The sequence below is a fragment of the Takifugu flavidus genome, chromosome 3 (genome assembly GCF_003711565.1).
Source record: "Takifugu flavidus isolate HTHZ2018 chromosome 3, ASM371156v2, whole genome shotgun sequence".
Classification (NCBI taxonomy): domain Eukaryota; kingdom Metazoa; phylum Chordata; class Actinopteri; order Tetraodontiformes; family Tetraodontidae; genus Takifugu; species Takifugu flavidus.
This window is the reverse complement of record NC_079522.1, coordinates 16,816,509-16,829,284: the sequence shown is the minus strand read 5'-3', so window position 1 is coordinate 16,829,284 and position 12,776 is coordinate 16,816,509. Positions and strand designations below refer to the sequence as shown.

Sequence of the window (12,776 nt, the reverse complement as noted above, 5' to 3'; positions counted from 1 at the left end):
ACATGACTTACATCATAAAGCAATCTTTAATGCGTCAAGGCCACTCTTGACTTGTGTTTCTAATAGTTTGTCACGTTTAGGATATTCCTATATTGTGTTTTTCAAAGGCATCTGCTTATTATTTACACAAAAGACTACAATATGAATTAAAATTGCAATTTACAAGAGTGACAAGCATTATTTATACATATTGGTACATTTATACAAGCTCTTCGCACGGTCAAAATCATGTGGAGATTTGGTTAGTAGCTACGAACAGATCTGAGCTGGTTGTAGTCGTCTTGTCCACCATTTTGAATTGTATATGAAATCAAATTTGCATTCTCTGACTGCACGCAGATACACATATTGGCTGAGCCTAATTTATAATGCACTTTTAGGCTTGGTTCCTCCTAATCTGTGCACCTTATTGCAGAAATTTAGCAGTTCCTATGCCTTGCATTCTGGCACTACACTTGTTCTATCTGTACCTCGGGTAAGGACCAAGTTTGTATATCATCTCAAACTGGTGCCATCTTTTACTGCTAAAGGTGTACCTAATAAATTGGTGCCAAGTGTATATTTATAAAATGAAAGTAATGTGTCACCTGATAGTTTGACAGGCATTTTCATCTGCTTCTAACTGGATATTTCTCCCCTTTTGGACCATTCTCTGCAAGTTTAACTTCAGCATGTTGTCTTGACCATGTCAACATTCTTAAATGCATGGAGTTGCAGCCATTTTAATAAAAAAGATGACAATTTAACCTTTTATTCAAACATATCCTGCACTCTAATAACAACAATAGGCTCCCTTAAAATGTGCTTCACTGTCTGTACTTGAAGAACTATTATTCAGCAAGCTCTTAAATTGGCTGGTATCCAACCACGTTGCTCCTTCAGCGATCATCACACTTGTGTGAGAAGCTTGTAGCACCTGGTGTGGACCCTTCCAGCCATTCCTTTTCCTGGTGCTCAGAACCTTCACCATGATCCAGTCACCTGGCACAATGTCATGCAGCGGTTTGGATGCAGGCGATCGGACCTCTGCCTGAGATAGGTCAGAAGACAAATTTTTATCATGTTTATCTTCACAAACTGGAAAGGAGTTTTGTGTTTTCGCATTCATAACAGTACAACAGTTCTCCAACTACAACAACAATGATATTTTAATAAATTAAAACCACAAAATGTAATACAAAAAGAGTCAATAGCTCATGAATAAGAACAATATCACATACAAGCTCAACAAATATTGAAGTTGTGTCGTAAAGAAATATGTTTTGCTGGATAAAAACATGAAAATCTGCAAATTACCTCTGGAATTAGGTTTGGGAGTTGCCTTGGTAACGACACCTGCAATTCTTCCCTTTCCCCGGACTGTTGAGCTGGAATCTGGACTGTGTTCACCGCAGATTCCCTGTTTGCATTTAATGTGTGGTACAAAAAGTCAACTCCAGAAGGTAGTAATGACAACACAGATGCACCATTGTGCGGAGTTGCATCTTTGGCATCATCGCGTGTATCATCCAGATTGCGACGGTCCCTCCACCTCTCATTCAGATCTTTCTTTCTGAGGTCAAGGTTCACACCGGGTCTCGATTTTGGAGCAGATCTCCTCAGAAGGGGAAGAAGTTCTGGTTGGTTTCTTTGGAGGTTGGGGTGGAAATAATGATGAATGTTGTCTCTATTTAAACGCTGGGATTTCCTGAAGCCATACAAATTTAGCTGTCGTGTAAAACTTGAGAATTTGGAGGTTTTGAAGCCATTTGAAGACAAGAAGTCATTTTCTATTAAATTCCCATTGATGATGATTCCGTCTCCTTGGTGGTTCCAGATGATGGTATTAATTTTGCTGTCATTGATCAATCGCCACAACTTTGTGGGGAATTTTTCATTCAGTGAAACTCCCAGTGTTTGCATTTTTGATGTGTAAAAAGATAAAATGTTGCAATGAAAGAAAAGAAACATATGCTGTATAGATTTAAACTGCAAGATTTGACTTGTTTGGTGCGTTCTCTCACCTCTTAGGTGCACATTATTTGTTTGATCAAGTGTTTCTTTCATCTAACTTCAAGGAAACATCAAAGAATCAAAGGCATCTTACACATTCTTTAATCTTCTTTAATGGACTCCTCAGGCTTCCGTTTTTGGGAAACGGGTCAGCAACTCATGGCTGTAGAGCCGCATGTGGCTCTTTGGCGCCGCCCTAGTGGCTCCCTGGAGCTTTTTCAAAAAATATGAAAATGGAAATTGTTTTAATATAATTTCTGTAGGCGGAAAAATGCGACAAACATTCTTAAAGTTTTCCAATGCTGTATAAATGTGTATAATAAATATTTAATTTCAACATCTCATTATTTTATCTCTAAAGTTCTAGAGAAGGTGGTGGTGACTCAGTTACTGGAGCACCTGCAGAGGAACAGCCTGTTTGAGATGTTTCAGTCAGGCTTTAGAGCTCATCACAGTACAGAAACAGCACTTCTTAAAGTCACTAATGATCTTCTCATAGCTTCCGATCATGGACTGGTCTCTATGCTGGTTCTGCTGGACCTCAGTGCTGCTTTTGATACAGTTGATCACAGCATCCTGTTACAGAGACTGGAACATGTGATTGGGATTAAAGGGACAGCACTAGACTGGTTTAGATCATACTTATCTGATAGATACCAGTTTGCCCATGTCCACGGCGTTCCCTCCTCATACAGTAGGGTTAGCCATGGAGTTCCTCAAGGTTCCGTACTCGGACCAATCCTCTTCACATTGTATATGCTTCCCTTAGGGAACATTATTCGGCAGCATGGGATAAATTTTCATTGTTATGCTGATGACACTCAGCTCTATTTATCCATGAAACCCGAGGAGACAGAGAAGTTAGTGAAGCTCCAGACCTGTCTTAAAGACATAAAGTCCTGGATGTCTTCAAATTTCCTCCTCCTTAACCCAGGAAAAACTGAGGTCATGGTGTTTGGTCCTGAACCTCTCAGGGATAGATTTGATCACATGATCACTCTAGATGGTATCTCATTAACATCTAGTCTCTCTGTGAGGAATCTAGGAGTAACTTTTGATCAAAATCTCTCCTTCAACTCACACATTAAATTAGTCTCTAGAAGTGCCTTTTTTCACTTGAGGAACATCTCAAAGATCAGGAAGCTACTGATGCAGCCTGATGCTGAAAAGTTAGTCCATGCATTTGTTACTTCCAGGCTGGACTACTGTAATTCTTTATTATCAGGGTGTCCAAACAACTCTTTAAGAAGCCTCCAGTTGATCCAAAATGCTGCAGCCAGAGTTCTGACAGGTATTGACAAAAGAGATCACATAAGTCCTGTAATGGCGTTGCTTCATTGGCTGCCTGTTAAATTTAGAATAACTTTTAAAACCCTTCTTCTGACCTACAAGGTCCTCAGAGGCCTAGCTCCATCCTACCTGGAGGAGCTAGTGATACCCTATCAGCCCAATAGACCGCTCCGCTCTCAGAATGCTGGTCTACTTGTGGTTCCCAGAGTTTCTAGGAGTAGAATGGGGGGCCGAGCATTTAGCTACCAGGCCCCCCTGCTTTGGAACCAGCTCCCTGTCCAGGTACGGGAGGCTGACTCCATCGCTACTTTTAAGATCAGACTCAAAACCTACCTCTTTGAAAAAGCTTACTGTTACTAATTCAGTAGTTCCAGTTACTATCATAGACAGACAAATTATCATACTTAGGGGGTCGTCTAATCGTTAGGTCACATCTTAGCTATGCTGTTATAGGCCAAGGCTGCCGGGGTCCGGAAACATGATCACCTGACAGGCCTCTGTCACTCCACTGGGTCATGGTTTCCTCTCCTTTCCTCTCCTTTCCTCTCCTCATCAAGCAGACTAGTTATGCTGATTCTTGTGTAGTTTTTCTGCTTCTCCCCCCCCCCTATCTATTTGCAGGTATCACTGCCATCGGAGCTGCATAATGACCGCCGGCCCCGTTGAAGTGATTGTGCATATTTTTTGTGTGTGTTTCTGTGCTCTGTGCCTCTCCTCTCCCTCTCCTCTCCTCTTCTTTCCTCTCCTCTTTCCCCTCCTCCTCCTTCTCCTCTCCTCTACCTCCCCTTCACTCTACCTCTCCTCTCCTCTACCCCTCTCCTCTCCTACCTATCCTATCCTCTACCTGTCCTCTCTCCTCTCCTCTCTCTTTACCCAGCCGGCCATCAGCAGGAGGGTCCCCCTACATGAGCCTGGTCCTGCTCAAGGTTTCTTCCTGTTAAAGGGGAGTTTTTCCTTGCCACTGTTGCTTGTCTGGGGTCAGGCCCTGGGATTCTGGAAAGCGCCTTGAAACAATTTTGATTGTATAAGACGCTATATAAATAAAGATTGATTTGATTTGATTTGATAATGGAAGTTAAACTTAAAGTGGCCATGTAGTGCGTCATTCTCTCCAGGATGCTCATTATGTATTTGTAGCCTACTGATCATTTGGAAAGTAGGCTAATACAGCTAAGATAGACACTCACAGCATGTGTTGCCTTTATTATAAGCCCTATATAAGGCTTTCATTTTTTGCGGCTCCAGACAGATTTGTTTCTTGTTTTTTGGTCCAATATGGCTCTTCCAACATTTTGGGTTGCCGACCCCTGATCTAGAATTTCTTCAGTTTTCCTGCTGCTCCTTCGCGTTAGTGTTTGCTAGCTCGAAGTCGGCTTTTAGTTTTGGATGATTGGATTTTGCTTTTTGATAACAGCGTTTAAATGATGTAAAACAGCGGGAATTTTCTCTAAACAAAGTCCGACAGGGAACAGTTTGAGAACCACTGTCGTCAGTAAAGGACAACGTTTTTGCTAACAGTAACGTTGCTTTTAAACGTATACCTACCGTCGGATTTCGTGGATGCTTCTCTGCGTCTAAAACATCAGTTTACATGAGTAACTTGTAAATATTGTTCGACATTGTATAATGCAGAAATCCTCAACATGACTTACATCATAAAGCAATCTTTAATGCGTCAAGGCCACTCTTGACTTGTGTTTCTAATAGTTTGTCACATTTAGGATATTCCTATATTGTGTTTTTCAAAGGCATCTGCTTATTATTTACACAACAGACCACAATATGAATTAAAATTGCAATTTACAAGAGTGACAAGCATTATTTATACATATTGGTACATTTATACAAGCTCTTCACACGGTCAAAATCATGTGGAGATTTGGTTAGTAGCAACGAACAGATCTGAGCTGGTTGTAGTCTTGTCCACCATTTTGAATTGTATATGAAATCAAATTTGCCTTCTCTGAGTGCACGCAGATACACATATTGGCTGAGCCTAATTTATAATGCACTTTTAGGCTTGGTTCCTCCTAATCTGTGCACCTTATTGCAGAAACTAAGCAGTTCCTATGCCTTGCATTCTTGCACTGCACTTGTTCTCTATCTGTACCTCGGGTAAGGACCAAGTTTGTATAGCATCTCAAACTGGTGCCATCTTTTACTGCTAAAGGTGTACCTAATAAATTGGTGCCGAGTGTATATTTATAAAATGAAAGTAATGTGTCACCTGATAGTTTGACAGGCATTTTCATCTGCTTCTAACTGAATATTTCTTTTTTGGACCATTCTCTGCAAGTTTAACTTCAGCACGTTGTCTTGACCATGTCAACATTCTTAAATGCATGGAGTTGCAGCCATTTTAATAAAAAAGATGACAATTTAACCTTTTATTCAAACATATCCTGCACTCTAATAACAACAATGGGCTCCGTTAAAATGTGCTTCACTGTCTGTACTTGAAGAACTATTATTCAGCAAGCTCTTAAATTGGCTGGTATCCAACCACGTTGCTCCTTCAGCGATCATCACACTTGTGTGAGAAGCTTGTAGCACCTGGTGTGGACCCTTCCAGCCATTCCTTTTCCTGGTGCTCAGAACCTTCACCATGATCCAGTCACCTGGCACAATGTCATGCAGCGGTTTGGATGCAGGCGATCGGACCTCTGCCTGAGATAGGTCAGAAGACAAATTTTTATCATGTTTATCTTCACAAACTGGAAAGGAGTTTTTGTTTTTGCAATCATAACAGTACAACAGTTCTCCAACTACAACAGCAATGATATTTTAATAAATTAAAACCACAAAATGTAATACAAAAAGTCAATAGCTCATGAATAAGAACAATATCACATACAAGCTCAACAAATATTGAAGTTGTGTCGTAAAGAAATATGCTTTGCTGGATAAAAACATGAAAATCTGCAAATTACCTCTGGAATTAGGTTTGGGAGTTGCCTTGGTAACGACACCTGCAATTCTTTCCTTTCCCCCCGGACTGTTGAGCTGGAATCTGGACTGTGTTCACCGCAGATTCCCTGTTTGCATTTAATGTGTGGTACAAAAAGTCAACTCCAGAAGGTAGTAATGACAACACAGATGCACCATTGTGCGGAGTTGCATCTTTGGCATCATCGCGTGTGTCATCCAGATTGCGACGGTCCCTCCACCTCTCATTCAGATCTTTCTTTCTGAGGTCAAGGTTCACACCGGGTCTCGATTTTGGAGCAGATCTCCTCAGAAGGGGAAGAAGTTCTGATTGGTTTCTTTGGAGGTTGGGGTGGAAATAATGATGAATGTTGTCTCTATTTAAACGCTGGGATTTCCTGAAGCCATACAAATTTAGCTGTCGTGTAAAACTTGAGAATTTGGAGGTTTTGAAGCCATTTGAAGACAAGAAGTCATTTTCTATTAAATTCCCATTGATGATGATTCCGTCTCCTTGGTGGTTCCAGATGATGGTATTAATTTTGCTGTCATTGATCAATCGCCACAACTTTGTAGGGAATTTTTCATTCAGTGAAACTCCCAGTGTTTGCATTTTTGATGTGTAAAAAGATAAAATCTTAAAATGAAAGAAAAGAAACATATGCTGCATAGATTTAAACTGCAAGATTTGACTTGTTTGGTGTGTTCTCTCACCTCTTAGGTGCACATTATTTGTTTGATCAAGTGTTTCTTTCATCTAACTTCAAGGAAACATCAAAGAATCAAAGGCATCTTACACATTCTTTAATCTTTAATGGACTCCTCAGGCTTCCGTTTTTGGGAAACAGGGGTCAGCAACTCATGGCTGTAGAGCCGCATGTGGCTCTTTGGCGCCGCCCTAGTGGCTCCCTGGAGCTTTTTCAAAAAATATGAAAATGGAAATTGTTTTAATATATTTCTGTAGGAGGAAAAACGTGACAAACATTCTTAAAGTTTTCCAATTCTGTATAAATGTGTATAATAAATATTTAATTTCAACATCTCATTATAATGGAAGTTAAACTTAAAGTGGCCATGTAGTGTGTAATTCTCTCCAGGATGCTCATTATGTATTTGTAGCCTACTGATCATTTGGAAAGTAGGCTAATACAGCTAAGATAGACACTCACAGCATGTGTTGCCTTTATTATAAGCCCTGTATAAGGCTTTAATTTTTTGCGGCTCCAGACAGATTTGTTTCTTGTTTCTTGGTCCAATATGGCTCTTCCAACATTTTGGTTGCCGACCCCTGATTTAGAATTTCTTCAGTTTTCCTGCTGCTCCTTCGCGTTAGTGTTTGCTAGCTCGAAGTCGGCTTTTAGTTTTGGATGATTGGATTTTGCTTTTTGATAACAGCGTTTAAATGATGTAAAACAGCGGGAATTTTCTCTAAACAAGGTCCGACAGGGAACAGTTTGAGAACCACTGTCGTCGGTAAAGGACAACGTTTTTGCTAACAGTAACGTTGCTTTTAAACGTATACCTACCGTCGGATTTCGTGGATGCTTCTGCGTCTAAAACATCAGTTTACATGAGTAACTTGTAAATATTGTTCGACATTGTATAATGCAGAAATCCTCAACATGACTTACATCATAAAGCAATCTTTAATGCGTCAAGGCCACTCTTGACTTGTGTTTCTAATAGTTTGTCACGTTTAGGATATTCCTATATTGTGTTTTTCAAAGGCATCTGCTTATTATTTACACAACAGACCACAATATGAATTAAAATTGCAATTTACAAGAGTGACAAGCATTATTTATACATATTGGTACATTTATACAAGCTCTTCACACGGTCAAAATCATGTGGAGATTTGGTTAGTAGCAACGAACAGATCTGAGCTGGTTGTAGTCTTGTCCACCATTTTGAATTGTATATGAAATCAAATTTGCCTTCTCTGAGTGCACGCAGATACACATATTGGCTGAGCCTAATTTATAATGCACTTTTAGGCTTGGTTCCTCCTAATCTGTGCACCTTATTGCAGAAACTAAGCAGTTCCTATGCCTTGCATTCTTGCACTGCACTTGTTCTATCTGTACCTCGGGTAAGGACCAAGTTTGTATAGCATCTCAAACTGGTGCCATCTTTTACTGCTAAAGGTGTACCTAATAAATTGGTGCCGAGTGTATATTTATAAAATGAAAGTAATGTGTCACCTGATAGTTTGACAGGCATTTTCATCTGCTTCTAACTGAATATTTCTCTTTTTGGACCATTCTCTGCAAGTTTAACTTCAGCACGTTGTCTTGACCATGTCAACATTCTTAAATGCATGGAGTTGCAGCCATTTTAATAAAAAAGATGACAATTTAACCTTTTATTCAAACATATCCTGCACTCTAATAACAACAATGGGCTCCGTTAAAATGTGCTTCACTGTCTGTACTTGAAGAACTATTATTCAGCAAGCTCTTAAATTGGCTGGTATCCAACCACGTTGCTCCTTCAGCGATCATCACACTTGTGTGAGAAGCTTGTAGCACCTGGTGTGGACCCTTCCAGCCATTCCTTTTCCTGGTGCTCAGAACCTTCACCATGATCCAGTCACCTGGCACAATGTCATGCAGCGGTTTGGATGCAGGCGATCGGACCTCTGCCTGAGATAGGTCAGAAGACAAATTTTTATCATGTTTATCTTCACAAACTGGAAAGGAGTTTTTGTTTTTGCAATCATAACAGTACAACAGTTCTCCAACTACAACAGCAATGATATTTTAATAAATTAAAACCACAAAATGTAATACAAAAAGTCAATAGCTCATGAATAAGAACAATATCACATACAAGCTCAACAAATATTGAAGTTGTGTCGTAAAGAAATATGCTTTGCTGGATAAAAACATGAAAATCTGCAAATTACCTCTGGAATTAGGTTTGGGAGTTGCCTTGGTAACGACACCTGCAATTCTTCCCTTTCCCCGGACTGTTGAGCTGGAATCTGGACTGTGTTCACCGCAGATTCCCTGTTTGCATTTAATGTGTGGTACAAAAAGTCAACTCCAGAAGGTAGTAATGACAACACAGATGCACCATTGTGCGGAGTTGCATCTTTGGCATCATCGCGTGTGTCATCCAGATTGCGACGGTCCCTCCACCTCTCATTCAGATCTTTCTTTCTGAGGTCAAGGTTCACACCGGGTCTCGATTTTGGAGCAGATCTCCTCAGAAGGGGAAGAAGTTCTGATTGGTTTCTTTGGAGGTTGGGGTGGAAATAATGATGAATGTTGTCTCTATTTAAACGCTGGGATTTCCTGAAGCCATACAAATTTAGCTGTCGTGTAAAACTTGAGAATTTGGAGGTTTTGAAGCCATTTGAAGACAAGAAGTCATTTTCTATTAAATTCCCATTGATGATGATTCCGTCTCCTTGGTGGTTCCAGATGATGGTATTAATTTTGCTGTCATTGATCAATCGCCACAACTTTGTAGGGAATTTTTCATTCAGTGAAACTCCCAGTGTTTGCATTTTTGATGTGTAAAAAGATAAAATCTTAAAATGAAAGAAAAGAAACATATGCTGCATAGATTTAAACTGCAAGATTTGACTTGTTTGGTGTGTTCTCTCACCTCTTAGGTGCACATTATTTGTTTGATCAAGTGTTTCTTTCATCTAACTTCAAGGAAACATCAAAGAATCAAAGGCATCTTACACATTCTTTAATCTTTAATGGACTCCTCAGGCTTCCGTTTTTGGAAACAGGGGTCAGCAACTCATGGCTGCAGAGCCGCATGTGGCTCTTTGGCGCCGCCCTAGTGGCTCCCTGGAGCTTTTTCAAAAAATATGAAAATGGAAATTGTTTTAATATAATTTCTGTAGGAGGAAAAACGTGACAAACATTCTTAAAGTTTTCCAATTCTGTATAAATGTGTATAATAAATATTTAATTTCAACATCTCATTATAATGGAAGTTAAACTTAAAGTGGCCATGTAGTGTGTAATTCTCTCCAGGATGCTCATTATGTATTTGTAGCCTACTGATCATTTGGAAAGTAGGCTAATACAGCTAAGATAGACACTCACAGCATGTGTTGCCTTTAATATAAGCCCTGTATAAGGCTTTAATTTTTTGCGGCTCCAGACAGATTTGTTTCTTGTTTCTTGGTCCATATGGCTCTTCCAACATTTTGGGTTGCCGACCCCTGATTTAGAATTTCTTCCCTGCTGCTCCTTCGCGTTAGTGTTTGCTAGCTCGAAGTCGGCTTTTAGTTTTGGATGATTGGATTTTGCTTTTTGATAACAGCGTTTAAATGATGTAAAACAGCGGGAATTTTCTCTAAACAAGGTCCGACAGGGAACAGTTTGAGAACCACTGTCGTCGGTAAAGGACAACGTTTTTGCTAACAGTAACGTTGCTTTTAAACGTATACCTACCGTCGGATTTCGTGGATGCTTCTGCGTCTAAAACATCAGTTTACATGAGTAACTTGTAAATATTGTTCGACATTGTATAATGCAGAAATCCTCAACATGACTTACATCATAAAGCAATCTTTAATGCGTCAAGGCCACTCTTGACTTGTGTTTCTAATAGTTTGTCACGTTTAGGATATTCCTATATTGTTTTTTTCAAAGGCATCTGCTTATTATTTACACAACAGACCACAATATGAATTAAAATTGCAATTTACAAGAGTGACAAGCATTATTTATACATATTGGTACATTTATACAAGCTCTTCACACGGTCAAAATCATGTGGAGATTTGGTTAGTAGCAACGAACAGATCTGAGCTGGTTGTAGTCTTGTCCACCATTTTGAATTGTATATGAAATCAAATTTGCCTTCTCTGAGTGCACGCAGATACACATATTGGCTGAGCCTAATTTATAATGCACTTTTAGGCTTGGTTCCTCCTAATCTGTGCACCTTATTGCAGAAACTAAGCAGTTCCTATGCCTTGCATTCTGGCACTACACTTGTTCTATCTGTACCTCGGTAAGGACCAAGTTTGTATATCATCTCAAACTGGTGCCATCTTTTACTGCTAAAGGTGTACCTAATAAATTGGTGCCAAGTGTATATTTATAAAATAAAGTAATGTGTCACCTGATAGTTTGACAGGCATTTTCATCTGCTTCTAACTGAATATTTCTCTTTTTGGACCATTCTCTGCAAGTTTAACTTCAGCATGTTGTCTTGACCATGTCAACATTCTTAAATGCATGGAGTTGCAGCCATTTTAATAAAAAGATGACAATTTAACCTTTTATTCAAACATATCCTGCACTCTAATAACAACAATGGGCTCCGTTAAAATGTGCTTCACTGTCTGTACTTGAAGAACTATTATTCAGCAAGCTCTTAAATTGGCTGGTATCCAACCACGTTGCTCCTTCAGCGATCATCACACTTGTGTGAGAAGCTTGTAGCACCTGGTGTGGACCCTTCCAGCCATTCCTTTTCCTGGTGCTCAGAACCTTCACCATGATCCAGTCACCTGGCACAATGTCATGCAGCGGTTTGGATGCAGGCGATCGGACCTCTGCCTGAGATAGGTCAGAAGACAAATTTTTATCATGTTTATCTTCACAAACTGGAAAGGAGTTTTTGTTTTTGTTTTTGCAATCATAACAGTACAACAGTTCTCCAACTACAACAACAATGATATTTTAATAAATTAAAACCACAAAATGTAATACAAAAAGTCAATAGCTCATGAATAAGAACAATATCACATACAAGCTAAACAAATATTGAAGTTGTGTCGTAAAGAAATATGCTTTGCTGGATAAAAACATGAAAATCTGCAAATTACCTCTGGAATTAGGTTTGGGAGTTGCCTTGGTAACGACACCTGCAATTCTTCCCTTTCCCCGGACTGTTGAGCTGGAATCTGGACTGTGTTCACCGCAGATTCCCTGTTTGCATTTAATGTGTGGTACAAAAAGTCAACTCCAGAAGGTAGTAATGACAACACAGATGCACCATTGTGCGGAGTTGCATCTTTGGCATCATCGCGTGTGTCATCCAGATTGCGACGGTCCCTCCACCTCTCATTCAGATCTTTCTTTCTGAGGTCAAGGTTCACACCGGGTCTCGATTTTGGAGCAGATCTCCTCAGAAGGGGAAGAAGTTCTGGTTGGTTTCTTTGGAAGTTGGGGTGGAAATAATGATGAATGTTGTCTCTATTTAAACGCTGGGATTTCCTGAAGCCATACAAATTTAGCTGTCGTGTAAAACTTGAGAATTTGGAGGTTTTGAAGCCATTTGAAGACAAGAAGTCATTTTCTATTAAATTCCCATTGATGATGATTCCGTCTCCTTGGTGGTTCCAGATGATGGTATTAATTTTGCTGTCATTGATCAATCGCCACAACTTTGTGGGGAATTTTTCATTCAGTGAAACTCCCAGTGTTTGCATTTTTGATGTGTAAAAAGATAAAATGTTGCAATGAAAGAAAAGAAACATATGCTGCATAGATTTAAACTGCAAGATTTGACTTGTTTGGTGCGTTCTCTCACCTCTTAGGTGCACATTATTTGTTTGATCAAGTGTTTCTTTCATCTAACTTCAAGGA

General features: G+C 39.6%; 1 protein-coding gene across 1 annotated transcript; it reads right to left on the bottom strand.

The window, feature by feature from the left end:
- Nucleotides 1-772: 772 nt before the first annotated feature.
- On the bottom strand, nucleotides 773-2,324 carry LOC130523462 (uncharacterized). Its single transcript, XM_057028813.1, has 2 exons — nucleotides 1,297-2,324; nucleotides 773-1,030 (listed from the first exon to the last, which is right to left on the bottom strand). Exons 1-2 carry the CDS (start codon nucleotides 2,044-2,046, stop codon nucleotides 773-775), a joined length of 1,008 nt encoding a protein of 335 aa, XP_056884793.1. The 5' UTR covers nucleotides 2,047-2,324.
- Between the last annotated feature and the right edge of the window lie 10,452 nt (nucleotides 2,325-12,776).

Bases quoted from the DNA above. Each gene is read 5' to 3' on its own strand.
- LOC130523462 (XM_057028813.1), bottom strand. From the start codon at position 2,046: ATGAAAGAAACACTTGATCAAACAAATAATGTGCACCTAAGAGGTGAG. The intron at 1,031-1,296 runs GTAATTTGCAGA...GACCTATCTCAG, and splicing joins TCCCAAACCTAATTCCAGAG to GCAGAGGTCCGATCGCCTGC.